At 49.4% G+C, this 26,480-nt stretch overlaps 3 protein-coding genes across 5 annotated transcripts; 2 read left to right on the forward strand and 1 right to left on the reverse strand.

The window, feature by feature from the left end:
- Positions 1–351: 351 nt before the first annotated feature.
- PHETA2 (PH domain containing endocytic trafficking adaptor 2) lies at positions 352–4,743 on the forward strand. Of its 3 annotated transcripts, none has more exons than XM_078449386.2 (3): positions 352–785; positions 2,097–2,185; positions 3,233–4,743. In XM_078449386.2, the coding sequence occupies exon 3, from the start codon at positions 3,238–3,240 to the stop codon at positions 4,018–4,020; it is 783 nt and encodes a 260-aa protein (XP_078305512.2). In that variant the 5' UTR covers positions 352–785; positions 2,097–2,185; positions 3,233–3,237; the 3' UTR covers positions 4,021–4,743. The 3 variants fall into 3 exon arrangements, with proteins under 3 accessions (XP_078305512.2, XP_078305513.1, XP_078305514.1); XM_078449387.2 differs by lacking the exon at positions 352–785 and adding an exon at positions 795–1,348; XM_078449388.2 differs by lacking the exon at positions 352–785 and adding an exon at positions 795–970.
- Positions 4,744–6,211: 1,468 nt separating this feature from the next.
- On the forward strand, positions 6,212–9,513 carry SMDT1 (single-pass membrane protein with aspartate rich tail 1). Its single transcript, XM_060656197.3, has 3 exons — positions 6,212–6,477; positions 7,908–8,048; positions 9,267–9,513. The coding sequence occupies exons 1-2, from the start codon at positions 6,292–6,294 to the stop codon at positions 8,043–8,045; spliced, it is 324 nt and encodes a 107-aa protein (XP_060512180.1). The 5' UTR covers positions 6,212–6,291; the 3' UTR covers positions 8,046–8,048; positions 9,267–9,513.
- A 1,307-nt stretch (positions 9,514–10,820) lies between these two features.
- Positions 10,821–19,119, reverse strand: NDUFA6 (NADH:ubiquinone oxidoreductase subunit A6). Its single transcript, XM_060656196.3, has 3 exons — positions 18,944–19,119; positions 11,996–12,111; positions 10,821–11,021 (listed from the first exon to the last, which is right to left on the reverse strand). Exons 1-3 carry the CDS (start codon positions 19,080–19,082, stop codon positions 10,890–10,892), a joined length of 387 nt encoding a protein of 128 aa, XP_060512179.1. The 5' UTR covers positions 19,083–19,119; the 3' UTR covers positions 10,821–10,889.
- Between the last annotated feature and the right edge of the window lie 7,361 nt (positions 19,120–26,480).

The raw sequence follows: 26,480 nt of genomic DNA on the forward strand, positions 1-26,480 counted from the left end.
AAAAGCATGAGTATAGGGCATGTTCTGTAGTGGCTAGCGCTATCATGAAAATACACCCCAGGGATGTGATAGACTTGAGGACAGGCTACTTGACATCGCATAGTCAGGGAGAGGACATTTAAGTCGAGACCTCGTTGGTGTGAAGGAGCCCCGAGAAGTTAGAACTGAGGGATTGAGGCAAGAAGGAACATTCTAGGCTGCAGGAACTGCAAAGGCTCGAGCTCTGAGCTGGGAACCACCAAATTCATGGGCAGATATTCCGACCTCCCCGGCTTCCAGGGCCGTCAGGAACCCCCAGCCTCCTGCGTTTGGTTGTGCATTCGGGGAACCCTCACCACAAGCCTACCCTTGGACCAATTCCAGGCAGAGCCCTGGGGACCGCGGGTGAGTTGCAGGCCGGTGGGAGTGGCGGAAGCAGAAATCGATAATCCCCAGAAACAGAAATGTGGGCGCTTCTGGAGCCGGGTGGGGTTGCCAGGAAGCTCGGCGGGGCCTCGCAGACTGGATAGGAGCCCGCCCAAAGGAGGCGCCGGGCCCAAGCCGTCCCAGGCTTGGCTCAGTGGGAAAAGTGGGCCGGGCGGGGAGAGGGGGCTGGAGAGGGGAAGAGAAGGACTCCGAGTTCTCCCGGTGGTGGGCTGGGTCCGAGGCCCGCGGACGGCCTGCGGCGGCGCCCTGGGTTCGAGGTCGCCCGCCGCTGACCAGCTCCGTGGTTCTGGCAAGTCTCGGCCTCTCCGGCCTCAGTTTCCCTCCCGCGTGGATCCAGAAGCCGCTTCGCAGATCCCCGGGTGAGCTGTGGGAGGGGAGGGGGGGGTGGTAACTCGAGCCGCCCGGAAGGGGTCTCCCGGCGTCCGCGGCCACGTTCCCGCCCGGGCGGAGGTGCGGGGGCCGGAGCCCGGATCGCCCCAGGCCGCGGACGCAGCCCACCGCGCGGACCGCCCTCCCGGGCTTCCGCGCGCCCGTCGGCGCGGAGGTGAGCGCGGGCCCCGCGGGCTCTGGAGTAGGCGGCCCCCGGGAGGGCGTGGCCAGCGGGGACGTGGCGGGGCAGCCCCACCGCGCGAACCCGGAGACTGAGGTTCCCGGCGAGGCGACCGCTGTTTTAGGGCGGTGGCGGGTCAGGGGTCCACCCGGTGGCCCCAGGCCGGTGGGTCCGGCGCCCCAGCCCGTCCAGCTCCTCTAACAAAAAGACCGGCGAGACGCGGTGCACCGACTCCCCGCCGGCTCCGCGGTCGGGGCCTCGCACCCCTCCCCAGACTCGCGGCGGGGGCGGGAGCCCTGCTCCTCCCGCTCCGGAGCCCCTCTCCGCGCCCCGGTGCCGGGCGGACACAAGGCGCGGCCGGGGCAGACCTCAGTGAGCTCCTCCTCCTCCTGCGACCACCCCACCCTCGTGGGCCCCCGCTTAGGCCTTATCATGACTGATCCTTACTTTATTTCTTCCGTAATTCATTTTTACATTCATTTATTATTTACTTTTGTCTGTTTACACTGTGTCTCCCCGCTTGAATTTAGGCTCCAGGAGGGAGGGGCTGCTTTGTCCGTTGGCGTTTTCTCACTTATTTGAATACTTTCTTCCTGGATATTGGAAGTCAAACGGGGGGGGGGGGGGGGGTGGAGGGGGGTGGAGGGGGGCATGCAGCCAAGGTGAGTCCTGCCCATTCTGGGGTTGGGGATAACGCTGTAAACACAAATGAGATCGATCATTGTGGCATGAAGGAAATGCAAACAGAAGTGAGGGGGCTGCTGGTTGGGTCACCTTAGATCAGGTCACCTTGGTGATCAGGACCACTTTGGATACAGCCATCAGGACAGACCTCTCAGATTAGGTGACTTAAAGCCAACCTGCGACATGTGCTAGAAGGGAAAAGCAGGAAGCTGAGGACACTTAACTCTGACCTAGCCTTAGGGAGTAGAGTACTGAGTTCTGAGAAGTGATGTTCAGTTGCTCCTTATTTAAGGGCCTGGCCTGGGTGAGTGGGTGGGTAGGGAGATGATCAGGGTAGGCCTCCTGGAAGAGGTGGTGGTTTTACTGGGCTCCTAAGACTGAGCAGGAGTTCTCATCCCCTAGGAGGGGGTCACTGGGTTTGACAATCGTTTTGCAGGTGCCCTAGGAACCACACAGTCGAAGGGCTGAGCCGTGGCGTGTGGCCAGACAAGCCAGGCCCCTGCCCTCTTGCTGCGAGCTCTGCTGGTAAGTGAGTCACTGCCAAGGCTTGCCCCTAGAAGATATGAGGGAATCGGGAGACCCAAGTTCTGCTTCTCGCTGGTCACGCAGCCTTGGGCAGTTCATCTTCACTGCTCTGGGCCTCAGTTTTTCATGAGTCAGGAGGACAGTTGAACTAGGTGTCACTTATGATCCGTGAGGCACCGACAGTCAATGGCTGAGGACGGTCCTACCCAGCCACGCCTTGTGTTTGTACCGCACTCTTGTTTACTGCACAGATCCCCATCTAAGCCCCCGCTGATGGAGGAATGGGGCAGGCCTGCCTCACCCTGCGCTCATCTGGCCTTGAAGGCTGCAGATTCTTACTAACGGGTAATTGCGCCATCAACGAATGAGAGGCCGCAGGGGCCCAGGAGGGCCACAGAAACCCTGGAGGTTTGGCCTCAGGGTTGGAGCTGAGGGGCCCCTGGATCAGGGGATGGTTTAAGCATAATGACTTCTATGGGTTCTGTGGGCTCAGGATCCATTTCAGCTCAGCCGACACCTTTTTCTTTGGATTTTAAAAAGCTGTGTCAAAGCCCTCTGTACCTCCTGGTCTGGTACACGTTATCATTTTCTCTGAGCCCTCTGGTGTCCAGTTTTTTCCATGACCCTCACAACAACCCTCTGAGAGAAAAGTCAGGGGAGGCTAGCCCATTTCACAGATGAAGACAGTGAGAGCCTCAGGGCACACAGCAAGTGAGTAGAGGCCACAGAGCTGGGGCCCAGGTCTCCTCCAGAGCCAGCGTTCTTTTCCCCACAGGAGCACAGAGGCTGCCTCCCTCTCTGGCCCTCTCCCGCCGCCACTTTTTTTTTTTTTTTTAATGTTTTTATTTTATTTTTGAGAGAGACAGAGACAGAGACAGAGTGCGAGTGGGGAAGGGCAGAGAGCAAGGGAGACAGAATCTGAAGCAGGCTCTAGGCTCTGAGCTGTTGGCACAGAGCCTGATGCGGGGCTCAAACTCGTGCTTAACCAACTGAGTCACCCAGGTGCCCCCCCTTTTTTAATTTTTTAAAAATGTTTTCCCCTCACAGTTCTTATGGGAGCCATGAAGCTGAACGAGAGGAGTGTAGCCCACTATGCACTGAGCGACTCCCCAGCAGACCATACGGGCTTTCTGCGCACTTGGGGCGGGGCAGGGACTCCCCCCACTCCCAGTGGCACTGGCCGGAGGTGCTGGTTTGTTCTCAAAGGCAACCTGCTGTTCTCCTTTGAGAGCCGAGAGAGCAGGGCCCCGCTGAGCCTGGTGGTGCTGGAGGGCTGCACGGTGGAGCTGGCCGAGGCTCCAATGTCTGAGGAGTTTGCCTTCACCATCCGTTTCGACGCCCCTGGTGTGCGCCCGCACCTGCTCGCGGCAGATGGGCCCGCGGCCCAGGAGGCCTGGGTGAAGGCACTGTCCAGGGCGAGCTTTGGCTACATGCGCCTGGTGGTGCGCGAGCTGGAGAGCCAGTTGCGAGATGCCCGCCACAGTCTGGCCTTGCATCGCCACTCATCCTGGAAGGCCATTACCAGCCGCTATAAGCCCCAGGCTCCAGACCATCGGCCTCCGGGCCTGGAAAACGGCCACTCCCTCTCCAAGGATTGCAGCCCTGTGGACTTGGGTGAAGAAAGGGGCAGCAGGCCAGCAGGGCAGGGCTTGGCGGAGTTGCAGGGCCCTGCCAGCCTCTTCCTGGGCAGGAGGCAGAGCCCCCTGTTCCCTGAGACCTTCTACTTCTCTGCCTTGCACAATTGGTATGGCCAGGAGATCTCGGAGCTGAGGCAGAGGTGGATGCAGAGGGCCCGGGGGAGCCGGCCAGAACGTGAGAAACAGGATGGGCACTGAGCCTCGGCTCTTTGGGTTCTGCCCTTGTCCTGCTGGTCAGGACACCAGAGCCAGTGCTTCTCCAGGAATTTAATGGTTATTTGTTTTAAAGTTGCTTTTTTTGAGAGGGTTCTCTCCTTCCTGCTTTTTAGGCCCCCTCCAGGCTCCAGATCCACCTTTGTGCCTGGAGGGGGACCACGGAATCGTTACTTGCAACCCCTTTGTTTCCTGAGGCCCAGAGAGGAGGGGATGCTTGCTCAGCAACCACAGGGCCAGACCCAAGTCTCCTGACTCTGTGCTGGACTGCTCCGCTCTCAGGGAACGTTAATGAAATGGAGGAAGTGGGGACTATTGCATGGCCTCAGGCTGCCCTGCCTGTTTACCTACACAACAGACTCTACAACCACAGCTTCTAACAACAGACTCTACAACCACAACTTCTAACACAGGGAGTCGTGTGTACATTTAAATACCAGAAGCTGGCTGAAATGTTGGCTCGAGGGACTGACACTGTCAGAGAAAGTGGATTTATTGTCCTGGGGGTTTCTGGGGCCCAGCTCTTCCTGAGCGGTGGGAAGCCTGGGCATAGGAACTGCAGTTTGGGTGGGGCCCTTTGGAGGGACAGGGCCTTCAGCCAACGAAGAGGGATTGATTCTTCTCAGCAAGTGTTGGGGCCCCCATCTTCTCTCCCTGGCTGCCTTGTCTATAGATGGTGCTGGTCATTGTCCCAAGACGGGCTGGGAGCTTTTTTTTTTTTTTTTTTTTTTTTTTTTTTTTTTTTAATTTATTTTTGGGACAGAGAGAGACAGAGCATGAACGGGGGAGGGGTAGAGAGAGAGGGAGACACAGAATCGGAAACAGGCTCCAGGCTCCGAGCCATCAGCCCAGAGCCTGACGCGGGGCTCGAACTCACAGACCGCGAGATCGTGACCTGGCTGAAGTCGGACGCTTAACCGACTGCGCCACCCAGGCGCCCCTAGGAGCTTTTTATGTCAGCAGAAATCCTTCCTGTATTCTGTCCTTAGCAGCCAGCTCCTGGAGCTGCCAAGTGGGAAGCCAAAGAAGCGAGGAGGCAACGTGGCTCCCTGGGGAAGCCAGGTTGTTATTTTGGTTTTCAGTCGAGGGCATTCTGGGAGTTTGAACACCAGGATAAATTCTTCTAACTGCTCCCAGAGAGCTGTTCCCAGCCCTGAACCCCTCCTAGGAACTCATTCACCATCCTGCTTGTCAGCCAGCGCGTATCTGCCAAGACCCTCTCACTGCTACTCTCAGCAGCATGGCGCCAAGTGTTTTATCGATTGTTTCGGGAGGCAAAGTGGCTGCGTCTAGAGAGCCAGCAGCCAGACTAGCCTGAGCCCTAGAGGTGAGGCAGCAGTGGCTGGATGGAAGATGCAGAACCTGGTCAAGACAGCCCCCCCTCTCCATACACACAGTCTGCCCCTTCGTAGACTCTCAATCCCTTATTAGGGCCTTGGGTAGCCTGACCAGGGCCAACGAGGTCCAGAGGCTGTGACCGACAGCCTCTTAAGTCCAGCACGCCCAAGGCCACCCAGAGTCCAGAACCGGTTCCTGCCAGGCTTGTGTCCTAAGAAGAGGGGCTCCCTTCCGAACCCTGTACAGGAGTCCCACAGCCCACTGCGCCTTGTTTTCTACACAGACACTATAGGCTTTTATCTTTCTTATGGTTACAGTATTTTTATATGATTAAAACATTAGGTTTTTATTACTCATTTTGGTTCCTCAAAGTTTATTTTAACAACCACTTGACCAATTTGTGCAAAAGCCCCACTTCTCCCCTTCAGTTATGGTTTACATTTGCCTATAGAGAACGTATACCTTGGCAAGAAATAAAATTCCCAAATCACCCAAGTAGTACAACTAATAAATTTATATTTTTTTTAATATTAAAAAGAGAAATACAATTGTTTCAAGCTCAATTAAAGTGATTTCTCTTTTCAACAATCACCCACTCTGCCAAACCCTGGCTGTTCTGGGGGAGTGAACAATACGAGGGGTCCACGAGGACCGCCTGCCAGAAGACCCCGCCCGGCACGCCCAGAATCAGCCGACTGTTGGGGCATCGGCAGCCTCCTCGTGACGTCACCACGTCCGGCCGGTAACAAACGCCTCTTTTCTACCGCATTGGGAACTAGGCGCACTGCGCAAGTGTGAGAGCTGGGCCTCTCGTCTGATCTCAAGAGTCTCGCGAGGCTTGCGGCCGTGCTCTCCCTGAGGACGTCACAGGGGCTGGGCGGTGGGGCCCGGGTGCCGAGCTAGGGGCGGAGCTGGGAGATGGCGTCCGCAGCGGCTCGCTGGCTGGCATTGGCATCCGTCCGATCCGGGGCTTTACGGAGCGGGCCGAGCTTGAGGAAAGGTGGCGATGTCTCCGCCGGAGGGGGTGGCTCAGGTCGGAGCCTGGTACCGTCGAGGTCAGTCATCGTTACTCGCAGCGGCGCCATTTTGCCCAAACCCGTGAAAGTGAGTGTCTGCCTGGAGGCGGGGCGAAGGGGCCGAGGCCAATCATTATGGGGAGTGTGTGCGGGTCGACGCCGACTGATAGGTGCAAAAGCCAATCGTACAACCGCCCTAGACCGGAAGACGGATCAAGGACAAAGTTTAGCAATGATGCCCTGCGAATTTTGACAGGTGGGAGGAGATGGTCGGGTCAGATCCCGGTGTTGATTGAGTTGGGCGCAAGGAGACAGAGGATGGAGGGGTGGGGGAGCGAGAGCTGAGGGCTGCACTTTGCACTAGTTTATCGTGAGGAGCGCGGTGCGCTAGTTCTCCAGGGCCACACGACTCGGCTATAGGCACCCAGTATAGACAAATCACGTAACCACTCTTTCTTGTCAGCCTCAGAGTTGATGGGATGAAATAACGAGTTGTGAAAGGACTTTGTAAATAAATTGTACGTGGGACAGACCTTTTCTTCGTAGGAGTTTTGACCTAGTGTTTAATTCATATAATTTGCAACTCTGAGAGGTGTGCGGGAGGTATTACAGTCAGTTTTTATAAATGAAGAATCGGGCCAAAGCAGTGAAGCCAGTGAGGCTCCAAAGCGAGCAGCCCGTCAGGTCCTGGAATCCAGGTTTCCTGCTGGTCGACCCTCCTCCCCCGCCCACCTCCACCAGGTCCTATTTTTTCCACCACTGAATGCTCTCACGTGCCCTGAGCACCCTTGGATTTTTCTAAGTAAAATGGAAACAGCCCTTTAAGCCAAACAAGTTTGCTTTTTGACTCCGGTGCTGCGTGGGAGTTAACAAAACAAAAACAAATTCTCTTAAAGCTAGTCTGGCCACGGAAAAGGCACAAAAGGCATAAAAAGGCACAGCTGGAAAAAAACTTTTTTTGGAAACTCCATAGGAAAATATGAGAGGATATGTTGAGATTATACTGAAACTCCCTTAGTCCATCTAAAACAGCTAGTCTTTTAGCATGAAGACATGCTCACTTTTCAAAACATGCTTGTTTTGAACATTTAATGTGGTGCAATTAAACTCAGGCCCTGGGGAATCAGTTAAAGGACTGTATCCTTTCACTGTACATGCTCCTTGTTTTGTAATCCATTTTCACGTATTTGGTGTCTTCAAGTAGAGGTGAGCTCTGTTTCCACAGTCCAGCTCTTAGCACTTTCTTACCTGTTTGTATCTGCAAGTAATTACCAGGTTGTGCCCTAATTTTTAGATGTCCAGAATGCCTTATACTTTTCTTCCCAGTATCCACTTTGACGACCATCATCTTATCAATTCTTCGCATTATTTTTCTTGCTCTTTTTCCGAGGACTTTAAAATCAAGTAGTTGCTTATCACAGGTCTGGGGTCCACAGGAGTGCCCCTGAGGGCCGGGCCTTCTGTGGTCCCACCAGAGTGGGCTCTGGAACTCACAGCCACCACTCTGACCCTCCGCAGATGTCCTTCGGCCTTCTCCGTGTGTTCTCCATTGTGATCCCCTTTCTCTATGTCGGGACGCTCATTAGCAAGAACTTTGCTGCTCTACTTGAGGAGCATGACATTTTTGTCCCAGAGGATGACGACGACGATGACTAACAGGTAAGACTTCTTTTCCCCTACATGGACTGGGAACAGGAAGTGGGGTGGGGCATCTAAACTGTGATGCAGTTTGGCCCCGTAGTAGTTTCCCTCACTCCAAGCAGAAGTGCAGACCCTTAATAAAGTGACTCACTTGGCTGATGGTCTTATTTTGCCTTTTCTCTACATTGGATGAGGACAACTATCTTACTGACTTAGAACTTCACTGGGATCTTTTCCGACCAAGTTGATCCCAACCAGCCTTTTTATTTGCCCTTTATGTACCCTCGTTCTCTCAACCCGTAAGTTTTCTTAACGGTTTAATATGCTTTACACACCCACCCCGAACAGCTTCATTCTCCACGTTGAAATTTAGAAACTGCACACCCTCACCATGGTTCGCAAGGTCACCAAACTCCGTACCTGTACAGGCTGTACAGGCACCGCAACCTGGCTGTTCACAAACCTTTCCCCCGGTGCCTGTCCTTTTCACCTTTCTCGTCTTGGCTTCTGGTGCTCTAACATGGGCTGCTTGGCTGCCTCTCTGTTGTAGATAAAGACAGTTCTGGCTCCGTGGTCTGGGATTCAAGGCTTGCCACGATCTGGTCACATGATCTGGTCACACCTCTTATTCCAGCCGCATCTTCCATATTCCCAACCACACACCTATCCCCACTATTCACTGTTTCTTGAATTACCGACAGGCTGACCCACCCCCGAGCAGTGGCTCACTCTTCCTGCCATTGGAAGGCTATTTCTCACTACTCTTACTTTCGCCAGTTCTTCATGATCTTTGATGAAGTCTTCCCTCATTCCTCCATCTGAAAGTGAGGCTGTGCCCTCTGCCCAGTCCCTCTTGTGACACTACTATATGCTTAAGCACACAGACACACCTCCAAATTCTACTAGACAATGAGCTTCCTCCTGGCAGGGGACAGGGGGTTTTGTTTTGTTTTAAAGTAAGTTCTACACTCAGTATAGGGTTTGAACTCATGACCCCAAGGTCAAGAAAGAGTCTCATGCTCTACCAGCTGAGCCAGCCGTGTGCCCCAAGGAACGTGTCTTTTATACCTTTGGGCCCCCAGTGCCTGGTCTCCGGTGAATGTTCAGTACACGTATGAGAGAATAAAACTGCCTTGCTCCTGCCTTGTTTGGTAGAACCTCCCTGGAATTCTCTTTTTGGTGTGTGGATAGAGCGCTGCTCCGTGCCCAGTTCACTGCTACTTTCCTTTCTTACAGGACATGGAGGAAGTACAGAAAGGAGACAGCCCTTAATTCAGATACGGTGATCCTCATAGCCTCTCCTACTTCCCTATCAGCAGAAGGGCCCAGGGAAACCCCTCAGCCTCCTGACTCCAGCGAAGCCTCCTGCACCGTCTGTGACCATACCCCAGATCCCCAGGCTCTGGGAGGTTCCCCAAAAATGTGCTATCCACTGAGCACAATCAACTTACGAATAAACATAATAAATATCAGCTCTGTATGACTGAGTGGTGGCTGAAGCGTCTCAATATGAGGAAGACCCTAGTTGCCGTTTCCTGTCCCTGCTGACCTTTCTCTAGCAGCTGAACATAACAGGTCTTTGATTTATAACCCAAGATTCCCAGGCCCCTCTGGAGCTACGAAAGTAATTACGGGTGCCTTGGACCTATTTTCATTATTTACAAAAGCCCGGCAGAAACTTTCCCCTCAGTAAAGATGCACAGGCTAACTAAAGCCTCCAGCTTTTTTTGTGTTGAGGAATGCTGGCTAGTTTTCACCTGCTAATCATAAGCGTTGTTTAAAACTCCTTAAGAAATACCATTATCAGGGGTGCCTGGGTGGCTCAGTTGGTTAAGCATCCGACTTCAGCTCAGGTCATGATATCACGGTCCATGGATTCAAGCCCCGCATCGGGCTCTATGCTGACCGCTCGAAGGCTGGAGCCTGCTTCAGAGTCTGTGTGTGTCTCTCTCCATCTCCTCCCACCCCCTTGCACTCTGTATCTCTCTCTCTCAAAAATAAATTTAAAAAATTTTAAAATATCATTCTTAGAATGAATCTTTCAACACTTGGGTTCCTTAGATGAAAAGATAGTAAAGGGGTTGGTGGTGCTAAAAAATCTGGCAATGCCCAGGGTGACTGTGGACTCAAATAATGAACCCATCTGCAGCATTTAGCCGCCCAGGGAAGGAACCACCAAAAGCAAACAAAGATGAGTTACTTAATCTGCGTCAACACTGATTCTCCTGTCCCTGGAGCCACAGTCCCATTTGCAAACAGTAGAGCTATTTCTGTTGTCTGTGCACGAAACAGCTGTGTTCCCAGCAGAGCGCCTAACTGGGTAGGAAGCTCATGTCATTTTAAGAACTGACGCTTGTTGCAGGTAGAGGGGCTGGGCCTCTGAGCTGCCATTCTCTCCAGAGCCCAGGGAGGAACAGCCCAGCCCGTCAGCCCTAACTCTGCGCCGCTCAGCGTTACTCTCATCTCTCCCGAACGGCAAGAGCTAATTTTGGATCATCTGTGCCGTGACACCAAGCTATCCTGGAGGCTGTGGAAACACAGCTAAATTAACAGAGTCATCCAGCCTTACACCCGGAATGATGGTTTCTGAGCAGATGGCCTCATCCTTCCTGTTTACTGACATGCAAGGCTCTGAGAAAAGAGAGTCTGATTTATAGGAAACACCACACTGGAGGAAAGGGAAAGAACAGGTGGTGTGTATAGTAAGCCCCCACTTGTTCAGGCAAAAAGTGAGAGAGACTGCCGAAGGAGAACTTCCCCCTGGCTCACCAGTGGAATTCTATTAGGAAGTGACCATCACATACTGAGTTTATTCGTGTTCTAAAATATTTAAATGCCAACATGCACCTTTCCACCGAGTCACGGGTCATGGCCAACGTAGAACTTGGACAGGAAATCCGTCGGCCTCGGCGCTTCTGTCTCATGGAAGAACCGCATAACGTGTGTCCGCTGCTTCCAGACGTTAATTGTTTCCTCCAGTTCCATCTTTCCCTGCACAGGTGAGGGGAGAGGTGTTCAGTCAGAGTGGCTGGAAAGAATACCACCATACAGGCCAGGATTCTGTGCTCTGCTCTGCACGGGCTTGTCGAGTGACTCTGGGCAAGTAACATCCTTGGTCTAGACCACATTTCGGCATCTGGAACATGAGGTGGTTGTACTAGCTGATCTCTAAGGCCTCTCCCATACTCTTTAACTCTGCAGCTAACTGATCCCAAGAGGAGAGACTCCCAGGTCAGTAGGCCCCTGCCCCATGACTGCCTAACCTGACTGGCTGGTTTCTGCTGAACATTCCATGTGGTGTACTGGTCCGTGCTAAAGTATGCACTGATGCTAATGTGACTGACTGGAGATACAGAATCGGGTCTGGGATTTGAACTATGTGCACAGGGCTCAGCTAACCTGCCTGCCTCTTCCAGCTGTAGGCAGCAACCCAGTGAAGCAGTAACTTCCAGGAAGGAGGTTCAAGAAGATTTCAAACTTTCCTCATCTTTTATTTAAAAAAAATTTTAATGTTTATTTTTCAGAGAGAGAGAGAGAGAGAGAGAGAGAGAGAGAGAGATCGGGGGAGGGGCAGAGAGAGGGAGTCACAGAATCCAAAGCAGGCTCCAGGCTCTGAGCTGTCAGCACAGAGCCCAATGCGGGACTCAACTCACGAACTGTGAGATCATGACCTGAGCAGAAGTCGGACACTTAACCAACGGAGCCACCCACACGCCTCCCCCTCCTTTTTAAAAATTTTTAAATGTTTTCCTCATCTTTTTTAAAAATGCAAACCCCAGTGTTTTTTTTTTTTTCTTGAACAATCTTAGAGGTGATAACCTCTAAGTTCATCTATTTCTTTGAAACCCTAAGCAAAAGTAGCTGACCCAGTAGTTGCTTTTCAGGCTTGGGAGACAAACGGGACGACTGAGAAGCTCTGGACAAGGTGGCTGCTCTTTTAAGTCAGTCCGGGAGGGGTCAGTTACCTTAATGACCAGAAGATCAACCACCCTGGGGTCCGTGACGTGGGCATTCTTCATGAACATTTCTCGGACTTTATCCCGTCCCTGTTTCACGGTGATGTCTAGCTGGAATAAGTGCACTAAAGAGAAAACATGATTCAGGGTAGAAACTATGCGATCAAGACATGTTTTACAAAAATTGAGTCAGTGGATATTCATAGACACAAACAGGTTCCCCATTCGTTTCATTCACCAAGTATTTGCTTGACCCTAAACTAGGTGCTTGAGGCTGCAGAGAAGAGTGAGACACGGCGCTTGCTCTCAAGGAGTTTAGTTTGTTTGAGGAGACCAGACCCGAGGCAGCACAGTGTAGTTTGAGTATCAACAACCTGGCTTCAAACCCCAGCTCTGTCAACTTGTCACCTACATGATCCTGTGTACGTTTAACTTCTCTGTGCCTGAGAGTATTTATTTCTGAGTGAATGAGGATGATTAAGAGCACGTATAATCCCCTGGGGTGCCTGGGTGGCTCAGTCGGTTAACTGTCTGACTTTGGCTCAGGTCGTGATCTCACGGTTTGTGGGTTCAAGCCCCGCGTCAGGCTCTGTGCTGACAGCTCAGAGCCTGGAGCCTGCTTGGGATTCGGTGTCTCCTCCTCTCTCTGGCCCTCCTCTGCTCGTGTTCTCTGTCTCTCAATAATAAATAAATGTTAAAAAAAATTAAAAAAAAAAAAAAGAGCGTGTATAACCCCAGAGCCACTGTGGATTCCTGGAGACGATACAAGATGCTTAGAACGTGCCTGGCATGGAATAAGCTCTCAAAAACATTAGCATGATTATTACAGAGAACAACTGGCAAAAGAGGACAGGGTTGAAATTAACCGACAGTGATGGGGGTATAGGTCTGTGCAGCACACAAGCTTAGGGTTGAGGGAGCCTGCTGAGTGTGCGGAGAGGAGGGGCTTCAGTCCAGCCAGGGACAACCGCCACATTAGGTTACTCGGGGGAAGGAAGGAGCAGTTTACGATGGGACTCCTACTCTCTTAAACTCTATAGTCAGAGGTAGCCACCCACGAACGCAAAGAAAAATCACCATATTCAGCAATCCCGAAGTGCCTAAAATAGTGGCACAGACTTAGGGACCTGGGACTTCAGAGGAGGCCCATGTTATGTCCTTTGAAAATTAGGTTTTAGTCATTTGTGTTCCCATCCTCTGGAAGTCAGCCTTCAGTGGATTTGCTGATGACAACAAGGGCACGAACAGGGCCTTGTGTGGTAGGTGGAGTTAGGAAGAGGGGGCGCATTAGGCTGAGTGAACAGCATAAACAAGGCTCACAGTCTAGAATGAGCCTGTGGTTGAGGAGACCTGTGTGCTCATTTGGTGAGGACCCCTTGCATTGTGGCCATTCCTGGGACATGTCCACTCTAGTCTACAGGATTCTCAAAGCCAGCTCCGAAAACCATGAGGGCTATGTAGTGACTGAATTAATCAACAATAAAGTTTGAGTCTTTAACTCTACTCCTAATTTAGCGGCAGTGTTAGAAAAATAAGGCTTCTGCTGAGGGAAATCCCATGCCATGCTGATCCAACCAGGGAGTAAGCAACAGTGGAAATCTAATAGGAGAAGCTGTATCCCAGCTTCATAGGTGTTAACAGAGGAGAGAAATTACTCCCACTGGAAAGAGTTCAACTCGGTTCCAGCGGTGTGATGGAGCTGGCTCTCATGGAGGCTCTCTTCCCAAATCGGCCTTCAGTGACTTCACTTTGGCAGCTTCAAATCAATCGTGGTGGGAGTACTGGCACCACGAGAAATGGTCGATGCTCTAAATCTAGGTTCCCACCACAGTCAGTATCATAGTAGGAATTTTAGAAAAGAGGAAACACAGGGATAATAAGACAAAGAGACACAAAAACAAATGCAAACCAACAAGCACCCAGGAACTTAGAACCTTTCCGCTTGGGGAGATTGGGGCCTACGGCACTGTGGGTACCTGTCTGATGTCATACTATTGGCAAACCTGGACCTGGAATCCAGGTTTAGTGTTTTTAATGTTTAATTTTCTATTTTTTTTTTTTAAGTTTATTTATCCTGAGATAGAGAGAGTGTGCCAGCAGGGAGGGGCAGAGAGAGAGAATCCCAAGCAGACTCCGCACTGTCAGTGCAGAGCCTGATGCTGGGCTTTAAACCCACGAACCGTGAGATCACGACCTGAGTGGAAATCAAGAGTCTGACTCTTTTTCTTCACATTTTTTTTTCCAACTTTTTAAATGTTTATTTATTTTTGAGAGCGAGAGAGACAGAGTACAAGCTGGGAGGGGCAGAGAGAGAGAGGGAGACACAGAATCCGAAGCAGGCTCCAGGCTCCGAGCTGTCAGCACAGAGCCCGACGCGGGGCTGGAACCCACGAACCGTGAGATCATGACCTGAGCCGAAGTCAGATGCTTAACTGACTGAGCCCCCCAGGCGCCCCTCAAGAGTCTGACTCTTAACTGACTGAGCCACCCAAAAGCCCTTGTTTTTTTCAATTTACAATCTGGTGCTTTTTAAAGGAAATGAATATGAGGAATCTTCCCCTGCTGTCAGTGCTTATCTCTCCTGCATTTTTATATTGGATTCCTGTCCAACCTTGGGAGTTTAAAAAAATAAGGTCCCTCTGTACCAGGGGGCTGGTGTCCATCCTCTCTCATTCCTCATGACCTCCTGAACCACACACCAGGGCATCGGGTGTACAAACCTTCTCCTCAGGAAAACGTTCACAGGCACAAACGCCAAGTTTTGCTTACAGCGTCAGTTCACAGACCCCTGAATGCCCATCCTCTGAGGTTAAGAACCCTTGTCTCTAGAGAGACAAGTTCCATAGCTTTCTCCTAATCTCCCTCCTCCCATCCCAACCCCTTGAACATGCCCCCCACCAGTGAGAAAGGCTGCGGGAGGTAAATAGCTACAGCCTGCGGAATCGTTCTTTGGTCTAACTCGGTGGTTCTGAAACCAGCAATGATTCTGCCCACCAGAACATTTGGCAATGTCTGGGGGCACTTTTGGTTGTCACAACCAAGGAGAGAGTGTTACTGGCATCCAGTGGGTAGAGGCCAGAGATGTTGTTAATCTACAATGCACAGGACCCCCCCCCCCCCCCCACAACAAAGAATTATCCAGCACAAATGGGTCAAGAAACCCTGGTATAAATTAATTCCAACTGCTCTTTGGCTTATTCTTCGAATTCTGAATATTTAAACTGTAATTTGAAAGATCTGAGAGGCTCAAGAGGAAGATATCAATGTGGCCCTTCTGGATGAAGGTGCCTTTTCTACAGCCTCTGTGTGTTTTCCCAAAGTTACTGTTAAGGTTCTTCTGAGTCAGAAAGGCTCTGACACGTTAAGAAAGGAAGACAGTGATATAGTTCTCAGCTGTTTGCTCCAATTCATCTTGGTAGCGTTCCTAACGGGCGCTGGGAGATCCTTAGATGGGAAGGCAGCCCAGTGTGTTGGAAAAGAGCATGGGCTCAGGGGTCAAACAAGCTGGGTAAGGTCTCCACACCTCTGTGAACTATGACCTTACCTAGGGTACAGCCTCCTTAGCCTGTTTCCTCATCTAAAAAATAGGAAAGAGGGGCACCTGGGTGGCTCAGTCGGTTGAGCGTCTGACTTCTGCTCAGGTCATGATCTCATACTCTGTGAGTTCGAGCCCCGTGTCGGGCTCTGTGCGGACAGCTCAGAGCCTGGAGCCGGCTTCAGATTCTGTGTCTCCCCCTCTCTCTGCCCCTCCCCTGCTCATGCTCTCTGTCTCAAAAATAAATAAAAACATTAAAAAAATTTTTTTGAAAAGAAAAATAAAAAATAAAAAATAAAAAAAATTAAAAATAGGAAAGAATGGGGCACCTGGGAGGCTCAGTTGGTTGGGCCTCTGACTTCGGCTCAGGTCATGATCTCGTGGTTTATGGGTTTGAGCCCCGTGTCGGGCTCTGTGCTGACAGCTCAGAGCCTGGAGCTTGCTTCAGATTCTGTGTCTCCCTCTCTCTGCCCCTCCCCCCCTCACGCTGTCTCTCTCTCCTTCAAAAATAAATAAACATTAAAAAAATTTTTTTAAATACGAAAAAAAATAACCTCTGACTTAATTCCTTTATAGGACCATGGCAAAACTCAAGTGACAACATCTTGTAAACAGTAAAGCTAATGCAAATGTTAGCTGTTAAAATTTTCAGCACTTATTCCCCATACATCTATTTTAAGTTTTAATAATCTGGATATATGCCGATCTTCCTGACTAGTCCATAAGACCCCTGAAGGCAGGGTTGTTTTATTCCCATTTGTATCTCTAAGCATTTAGTACTGACCCTATAGTACAAGAGATACCCGATGAAATGGAAATTAAATGGTTTCTACAGAAAGTCTCCTGTTCTGTAACCACCAAGCCTCAGGTTAATATTTTTTCAGTGGAGGGATTCAGCAGGTAGTTCTGTCCCTGTGTTCCCATGCAAGGCAGCCGCCACCCAGGCACGTGGCTGCTCTCCAAGTGTGGCATAACTGGGTCCCCTGAGATTCAGGGAAAACCACAGCAGGAGCCAGGTGTAACAGCTGGACAGTCAGGGTCTCCTATGTCACGCTCCTCCCCTTACTAATGGTGTTTTGTGAGATACATTTACATGCCTCGGTTTTCTTCTCTGAAAGACAGGGAAACAATCAGAACCTACCCTAAAAGAAAGCAATGTAAAGCATTTAGCATAATGCTGGGCTCTATGTATGCAATTCAATAAACGTTAGTTACTATAAATGCTATTAGTTATTCCCAATTCTTTGCTTTGGTTCCTCAGCTGGAATCCCAACGATGGATAGTATGACATTGGTGTAGACACAGGCCTGAGCAACTGACCAGCTACAGACCACCAATCCTCCCCATAAGAATGTACCACCCCCTTAACCCCTTCCCTCTCATTCCTTCCCTTGCTCTCTAGGCTCCTCCTGTCAGGACCCTTCCGACTCTGGGTTTATCTTCCCAAACAGTATTTGAGGGGAATTCCTGGGAGGGGATGGTTTAAAAAGAGCTGGTTCCTGAGGGTGGATAAGTGGGTCTATCCTCAACTCAGCCACCGGATTTTTTTTTTTTGTTTTAATCCTACGCAAACCATTCTTCCTGCATCTGGGTCTCGTTCCCCACCTCCTGCTCCTCTCTGCAACAAGAAAGGGTTCTGGACACTCACAGAAGTATTCTGCCAGGCAAACATTGTTTTTAAACATCTGCAATTGAATACACCACCCCCCCCCCACATATCCGCACACCCTTGCTATAGTCACTCCCCTATACCTATCATCCACCTGCCCCCTGAAGGCATTTAAATTTGCAGTCCCCAAACCAGCAGTGCACTCAAGTTTCTCCCTCCCTAGTATCCTGTGGGTCTAAATTCTGGTCATTGGCAACCTCTCAAAAAGTCAGGGACACTGGGGAACAAACAGTTCTCATACATCAAAAAAATTGGATTCTGGGGCACCTGGGTGGCTCAGTCAGTTAAGCATCTGACTCTTGATTTTAGCTGGGGTCATGATCTGATGGTTTGTGAGATCCAGCGCCGGAGCCTGTCTGGGATTCTCTCTCTCTCCCTCTCTATCCCTCTCTTGCTCTCTCTCGAAAATAAACAAATAAAGATGAAAAAAAAAAACCAAAACTGGATTCTGCATGGAGGCTCCTGCTATAAATAACAGTGATAATAATAATAATAATAATAATAATATAATAACAGTAGCAGCCAACATTCAATGCATGCCTAACTAAGTGCCAGGACTTACCCTAAGCACTTTAGATATATTTCCTATTTAATAAGGGCTCCTCTCTGAAGAAGGGACTATCATGATGCTCATTTTACAGATGAGGAAACTTGAGGCATAGCAAGATGAAATCATTTGCTCAAGGTCATACAGCTATATTAAGGGGCAAGGTCTGGAGGCAAGTCTCTGTAACCACCACATTCTATTGCTTCTCACAGGCAGGGAAGAGGCAGCCCAGAAGGGTGCTATTATGCTCCAACTCGCTTAAAAACACCTTCCCTCTCAGACTGGCACTGACAGTCTACACTAAACTAAACTAAATCAAATCAACAAAATAAAATATCGACAGCCCATTCAATGACATTCGTACTGCCCTTGACGGTTTAGTGGAATTTCCCCCAATCTTCCTTTCATTCCTTCCTTCCTTCCATTCCTTTTGGAATACCAAAATAAGAAAACAGAATCTCTGTACCCAGGGAGCTTCTATTTCAATCCTTCGGGTGAACAGATTGGTTCTCCGACATCTAAGTGAAGGCAGGGGACAGGGAGGGAGTAGGGAGCAGGCCATTAGTGGGGTGGGGGAGGAGTTCCTGAGAAATACTACACACAGACAGATCTAGGGAACAAGCTTGGGAAACTGGAAATGGGAGGACACTCATGTCACCTGGACTGGAAGAGGCATCACTGACTTAACTGGATGACCTTGGGAAAATCACGTCCCTTCTCTGGTTGTCTGTTTTTGTGTGGGGGGATGATCGCTCAAGTCCTACGGCCACTTTGTTTACATAACCTAATGGGCACCTGTGCATATATTCAAGAACTCTACGGTTGACTTTGGGTTCCAGATCCAACAAGAGCTGGCTCTGGGCCTCAGGGGCGTCCCTTCGCCTCTAGGTGCCTCATCTGTAAAATGAAGCACGTCAATGACAGTCCCTGCTTTCCCTCCCACGGGTTCGGTAAGAATTACTAAAGGGCCAAAGCGCCCAGGGCGCCTAGAAGCGCGATCCGGATGCGGGGCACGGCTGGTCTGACTCGGGCGCGGCCGCCAGATCCGGTCCACTAATGCTCGAGGGACCCTCCTCCCCTGAAGCACCCAGAGTCGCCTGTTCCCAAGTCGGTGACCTCAGCTCGTCCTGGGAGAAATGGGAGGCCGGGACGGCTGCGACCTTGGGCGGCTGCATCCGGAGCCCCGCGTGCGCCGCTGCCTCTCACCAGTGTTCGGCACCTCTCGATACCAGGCGCGGTACAACTCGCGCACCCTCCGCTTGGCTTCGTTCATGTCCCGACTAAAAACGGGTTTCACTGAAGTGGGAGCCGCAACGGCAGCTCGCCGGAGGCCGCTCGCCGCCATCTTGCTAAAGAAACCCCTCCCGCGAGTACGGCCTAAGGACGAAAATCTTTTCTCATTGGCTAAAACTGAACGCCATGCCCCTAAACGCCACGGGTAGGCGGGAGGAGAGCTGTCGGGCTCTCTGATTGGCTGGGAGGCCTCGGTGATGGCCGCTGGAGGCTGCGCATGCTCCTGTGCGGAAACTTCAGCTCAGACATTGGTGGTCCTAAGCGTGGCATAATCGCGCCGCCAGGGGACGCTCGAGCGCCAGGGTGGCCGTCGAGCAGCTGCCCGGCCTCCCCCAGCGTGGCGCCGGCCACCTGCCCGCCTCGCTCCTTTGGTTGCGCCTGGGGGCGCGCGGGCGTCGCAGAGCTTCGCGGGTCAGCCTCGCGGCGCTGGCCGCGGCCCCAGAGGGCGGCGGAGGCACACGTGGCGCCTGGGCTGTCGTGGCGATGGCCTGGCCCCTGTGCGGTTTTTCTGCGGCAACATTTTTTTTCCCCCTATAAACCAACTCTTTGCAAGGGCTGTGTAGATGCCAAAGCGTTTTCCTGGCCATTAGCTTCGGGGCGCTTCTCCACACCCCGGGAAGGTAGGTTCTATCATCAGCCCCATTTTATGCAAGAACATTTTCATGCCAAACTGTGGATCTCTCTGAAAAACAGCCTAGAAATTTGGGGCTGGAAGGAGCCTCGCATTATCCATCCTGGGTATCCCCGTCGTTGCTGGCATTGAGGTTACCCCTGACCATCCCGGGGAAAAGTAACAGTTAACGTGCGCTAGGTATTCTACCTGGTCGTATTTAAACTCATGGATCAGAGAGGTTCTGTTAGCACCCCTTTTCTACAGGTGAGGAAACTGAGGTGTAAGGTCTGGGCCACCTGCTACGTGATGTGTCCCTCCTGTCCTGACCTCCAAGAGCATCTGGGAGGCACCTTGTGAGTGTGTTGGGGGAGGAGCAGGAGCCGGGGCTGAGGTCAGCCAGCATGGAACATGGCCCTGGCATCTGTCCCAGGCTTTCCCATTCGAAAGGGTTAAGAATCAGATTTTTGTTCCTGTAGCACCTTTTAAAATGAATCTGTGCACTTAAGTGTGCTGCGTGTTAAAAGAAAGCACGCACCGTCTTCAAGTTTAAAGCGTTAGAAGAAAATGGAAACTTCAGAACCTCCGGGCCCACCTTAAGAAGTTTATATAAGCATACTGTGTTCTTGACAGCCACTGGCTTAAGTTCTCCAGGGGCATTAACTTGTTTATGCATCACACCACACCAGTGGAACAAGCACTGTTAGACCCATTTTACAGATGAGAAAACTGAGCCGGAGAGCTGAAGTTACTTGACAGGGTTGGTGTGAGACCCAAGAGCTGACCCCAGAGTCTGTGCTCTGTCTCTCACAGCACCTACATCATTATATCCACCTACATCATTATATCTCCTTGCCACAAGTCTAACCCGCTCCATGCTCCTGCCTCCTCCAGGAGTAACCACTATTGTGAATTTAGTAACTATCATGAATTTTTTTTTCAATGAAAAAAAAAGGCCCCTAAAACAATCCACAAACTGGGGAGAAACTATTTGCCAATCGTATATTCTATAAAGCACTTATATCTAGAACATGTAAAAGATTCTACCACTCGACAATAAAAAGACAAATAGCCCAATTTAAAAACAAGCCAAGGCGACAGCACCGCATGGCAGTGAGGGTGTGGAGCAGCAGGAAGGAGCTGCCTCTCGTCGCTGGTGAGAACGCAGAATCATACAGCCACTGTGGAAGCCGGCTTGGCGGTTTCTCGCAAAAGTGATCGCGCTCTTACCATATGATCCGGCGATCGCGCTCCTTGGTGTGATGGGTAGGAGTTGAAAACTTCTGTCCACCCGAAAACCTGCACACAGAGGTTTACAGCCGCTTTATTCATAATTCCCCAAACTTGGGAGCAACCAAGAGGTCCTTCAGGAGGCGAATGGGTAAATACACTTTTGTACATCCGGACAGTGGAGTGTTCTTTAGCGTTAGAAAGAGATGAGCTATCGAGCCATGAAAAGGCACGGAGGACGGTTAAACGGATATTACTAAGTGAAAAAAGCCAACCTGGAAAGGCTGTATACGGTATAATTCCAGCTACAAGGCTTAATGGAAAAAGACGAAACTATGGAGACAATAAAAAGATCATTGGTTGCTAGGGGCTGGCGGGGAGGGGGTGGGGGTAATCAATGAATGAATCGGCACAACACAGGATTTTTAGGGCAGTGAGACTCTGTATGATGTTATAATGGTAGATACATGTCCTATACCTTTGTCCAAACCCATAGAGTGAACCGAAATGCAAACTATGGGCTTTGGATGACAATGATACGTCAGCGTTCACCGATTGTACCGAATGTTGCTCTGTGATGGGGGATATTGATAGTAGGGGAGCCTGGGGGTGGGGTGGGGGAAAAGGGTATATGAGAAATCTCTGTACTTTCCGCTCAGTTTGGCTGTGAAACCAAAACTGCTCCAAAAAATAAAGTCTTATTCTTTTAATGGGCAAAGGATGTGAATAGCTATTTCTCCAAAGAAGAGCCACAACGATCAACGAATACCACGAAAAGACACTCAGCATTGTTAGTCATTAGGTAAATACAAGTCCAACCCATAACAACATGCCATTTCTCACCCACTCGAATGCCCAGAACAGAAGAGAGACAATAGTCCGTGTTGGCGAGGATGTGGAGAAATTGGAACGCTCCTTCACTGCTGGCGGGAATGTGAAATAATGCAACCACGTCGGAGACCAGTCTGGCAGTTTCTTAAAAAGTTAATCGTAGGGACACCTGGGTGGCTCATTCCGTTAAGCATCTGATTCTCCCATCTCGGCTCAGGTCACGATCTCACGGTTGGGGAGATCGGGGCCCCACGTTGGGCTCTGTGCTGACAGCACAGAGCCTGCTTGGGATTTCTCTCCCTGCCCCTCCTCCACTCTCACTCGCTCTGAAAATAAATAAATAAACTTTAAAAAATAAATAAATGTATCCCCTGGAAGAAAAGTTAAACATAGACTCGCTGTGTGATCCAACAACTTCGATCCTAGGTATCTGCCCAGAAGAAATGAATCCATTTGTCCGTACAAAGACATATAAACAAATGTTCATAGCAGCATTATTCACAGTAACCAAAAATCTGTGAATTGATGGATCTAAAAAAAAAAAAAAAAAGTGGATAAACAAAATGTGGCATATCCATACAATGGAATACTTTGTAGCTATGATGAACCTTGAAAACATTACGCTAAATGGAAAAAGCTAGGTACAAAACACGTATGATTTCAATTATATGAAGGGTTCAGAAAAGTCAAATCTATATAGACGAGTGGGCTGAGTGGAAACGAGGAGCGAATGTAGCATAAGGTTTCTGTTGAGGCTGATGGAAATCCTCTAAAATTAGTTTGTGGCACAGTGTACAACTTTGTAAATAAACTAAAATTCATTACATTGTGCACTTAACACGGATGGGGGATAAATTCTACGTTATGTTAATTATATCTCAACAAAGCTGCTGGAAAACATGGAATCTGATGATTTCTCAAATGTGTAAAGCCCAGGTAATAATGCCTTCTTGCTCTCATCACCTTAAAAACAGAAAGAAAAAAAAAAAACCTATTTGTCTTTATTAAAAATGACTTTAGAAGATTGGGAAATGGGACAGTACAGAAAACAAATACCTCTGTAGAATTAGAAGCAATGTAGTATATGGTGAAAAACATGTATTGTCCGTTCCTGATACCAGTTACAAGCTGTATGTCAAGTTACCTTTCCCCCATGAACTCTGGTTTTCACATCTGTAAAATGGGGATAATGGTGGCTACCACCCAGGGTTGTGAGGAGTAAGTGAGATCATCTAGATAATGTGAAGTGCCTAGGAGAGTGTTTCGAAGCACACAGATGTTTGATAAGTATTAGTTTTCTTTCCTGTGTCTACCAATCAGATTATGAGAATCCTGTTAACTTAAAAAAAAATTTTTTTTTTAATGTTCATTTATTTTTGAGAGAGACAGAGCACTAGTGGGGAAGGGGCAGAGGAAGAGGGGACACAGAATCTGAAGCAGGCTCCAGGCTCTGAGCTGTCAGCAGAGAGCCCCTTGTGGGGCTCGAACTCACGAACCGCGAGATAGGACCTGAGCCAAAGTCAGACGCTCAACCAAGCGAGCCACCCAGGGGCCCCTAATCCTGTTAACTTCTGTAACCTCAATCCCTATCACATGTCACACAGAGTAGATCCTAGTGATCACGAGCCAGTGAAGGGTAGCAGTGTTGTTGAGGGTGGAGGTGGGGTAGATTTTATCCAGGAGATTGTCTTGGTCCTATGTTTGCATCTAAGCCCCTATTTACACTTACATTAAACATTTTACTCCAAATTAAGAAAACGTTAATATTCTGTAGCAAACCAGATTACTTTATTGGGGCGGATGTGTTGATATAGATGTAGGTTAAAGGCTACCCACTACCCCCAGCCCCTCTCGCCACTGTTGTTTCCTTTAATGGATTGTGCTTTTGGTGTCAAATTGAACACTTTGCCAAGCCCTACATTCAGAAGATTATCTGTTTGTTTGTTTTCTCTAAAAGTTTTATGTTTGGGGGTGCCTGGCTGGCTCAGTTGAAAGAGCATGTGACTTTTGATCTTGAGGTTCTGAGTTCGAGCCCCACGTTGGGTAGAGAGATTACTTAAACAAATAAAACTTTAAAATAAATAAAAGTTTTATGTTTTATATTTAAGTACATGGTGCGTTTTTCATTTTGAATTAACTTTGGTATAACATGTTAGATTTAGATATTCTTTTTTTTTTTTTTTTTTTTATTGCCTGTGGATGTCCAATCACTCCAGAACCATTTGTTAAAAAGCCAGTTTTCCTCCACTGAATTGCTTTTGGCCCTTTATCGAAGTCAGTTGAGCATATCAGTTGGTGACAAATTCTGTTAGTTTTCCTTTATCTGGGAATTTCCTGATTTCTTCCAACATCCAATGAAAGGACATTTTCATTGGATATGGGATTCTGGGTTGACATTTCAACACTTGAAAATGTTGTGTCACTTTCTTCTGGTGTCTGTGGCCTCTGATGAGAAATTAGCTCTCATTTGAGTTGATTTTCCCGTGTAGGTAAGGAGTTGGTTTTCCTCTGGCTACTCTTTTTTTTTTTTTTATGTTTATTTATTTTTGAGAGAGACAAAGACAGAATGCGAGTGGCTTAGGGGCAGAGAGAGAGGAAGACAGAATCCGAAGCAGGCTCCAGGCTCCAAGCTGTCAGCACAGAGCCCAATGCGGGGCTCGAACCCACAAGCTGTGAGATCATGACCTGAGCTGAAGTTGGATGCTCAACCGACTGAGCCACCTAGGCGCCCTTCCTCTGGCTACTCTTAAGATTTCTCCTTTATTTGGTTTTCAGAAGTTTGACCATAATGTGTTTTGGTGTAAACTTGTTTGGATTTATCTTGTTTGGAGTTCGCTCAGCTTCTTGAGTCTGTCATTTTATGCCTTTCACCAAATTTGGAAAGTTTTCTTTGAGTATTTGTTCAGCTCTGCCCTCTTTCTTCTCTCCTAACATTCTGATAACATGATGTTTGATCTTTTGAAATAGCCCCACACGTCCCTGATACTCTGCTCATTTTTTCCTCAGTCTGTTTTTGTGGTTCAGACTGGATAATTTCTATTGTTTTACCTTCCAGTTCACTGGCTTTTTTTCCTGTCCTCTCCTTTCTGCTTTTGAGCCCATTCACTGAGCTTTTTATTTCAATGATTGTTCTAGAATCGCTATCTGGTTCTCCTTTCTATCTAGTGTTTCTTTGCTGAGACTCTATTTTTTATTTTGTTTCAGGCATGTTCATAAATGCTTGTTGAAGCATGTTTACGATGGCTGCTTTAGAATCTTTACAGATAATTCTGCCTTTATCATCTTGCTGTTGGCATCTAGTGATTTTTTTTTTTTTTCCATTCAGTTTAAGATACTCTTTGTCTTGGGCATGATGAGTGATTTTTTTTTTTTTATTGAAACCTGGACATTTTGGATATTATGTTAGGAGACCCTGGATCTTATTTAAACTTAAAGAAAAAATTTTTAAATGTTTTTATAATTTATTTTGGGGAGGAGAAAGAGAGTGACAGACAGACAGAGTGCGAGCAGGGGAGGGGCAGAGAGAAAGAGACACAACCGAAGCAGGTTCCAGGCTCTGAGCTGTCAGCATAGAGCCCAGACACAGGGCTTGAACTCACCCATGAGATCATGGCCTGAACTGAAATCGAAGCTTAACTGACAAGGCCACCCAGGTGCCCCTAAACTTTTTTTTTTTAAGGTAGCTTCCTTTGAGACCACTCCTGCAGGGGAAATGGTGGAGCTTCCTTATTACTGCAAGTGAGGAAAGAGGTCCAGGCCCTCCACTGAGCCTCAGTTGACTGTAAGCAGCGGGGTGGGGAGCCCTCAGGGTAATTAGCAGGAGCGGGAGTTCCGGCTCCCTACAAGTCTTCCTCTCATACCTCCCTGCTGTCTGGCTGGTAAGGGTGGGAGTGCCTCATGACAGCTCCTCCCCTTGTGGCTTCCACAGACACCATGAGAGGGAGGTTTCTTTTTACCTGTGATCGAAGGTGAAAGTCCTGACTCTCCACTAGGTCTCCCTTGACAATATTCAGTAGGAAGGGGGAGATCACCAAGTGTGGTACAGCCCAGCACAGGGCCCCGCGGGGCTGCGTGTGTTGCGCAGCAGAGAGCAGTGGACAGGAGTCTGGATCTCGGGCCCGGCCACTTATCCTCTGTGTGACCATCGCATGCATTTTCCAGACATTTCCTGAGTGGCGTTCTCTGCTGGTCATGGAGCCAAATACAGAGGACCTGGAGAAGACGGAGACACAGTCCTCGCCCTCACAAGCCTCGGCACTGCCCAAAATCTGGGTAAAATTCTGGGTTGAGGGTGAGGGGCAGCAATGCCTCAAGAATTACTTAGGGTTCATTTCCCACAAACTTGAGGGCTTGGAGTTTTGTTTTTTGTTGGTTTTTTTTTAAATTTTTTTTTTTAACGTTTATTTATTTTTGAGACAGAGAGAGACAGAGCATGAATGGGGGAGGGTCAGAGAGAGGGGGAGACACAGAATCTGAAACAGGCTCCAGGCTCTGAGCGGTCAGCGCAGAGCCCGACGCGGGGCTCGAACTCACGGACCGCGAGATCATGACCTGAGCTGAAGTCGGCCGCTTAACCGACTGAGCCACCCAAGCGCCCCTTTGTGTTTTTTTTGTTTTTTTTTTTTAATATTTATTTTTGAGAGAGAGAGCACGTGCATGCGTGTGAGCAGGGGAGGGGCAGAGAGAGAGGGAGACAGAGGATCCTTGAGAGCTTGGAGTTTAAAATGTTTATGTAACAAGAAAGAAGTGTGCCATTTCACCATTTCTTGCACATTTGAA

Source organism: Panthera onca, chromosome B4 (genome assembly GCF_046562875.1).
Source record: "Panthera onca isolate mPanOnc1 chromosome B4, mPanOnc1 haplotype 2, whole genome shotgun sequence".
NCBI lineage: Eukaryota > Metazoa > Chordata > Mammalia > Carnivora > Felidae > Panthera > Panthera onca.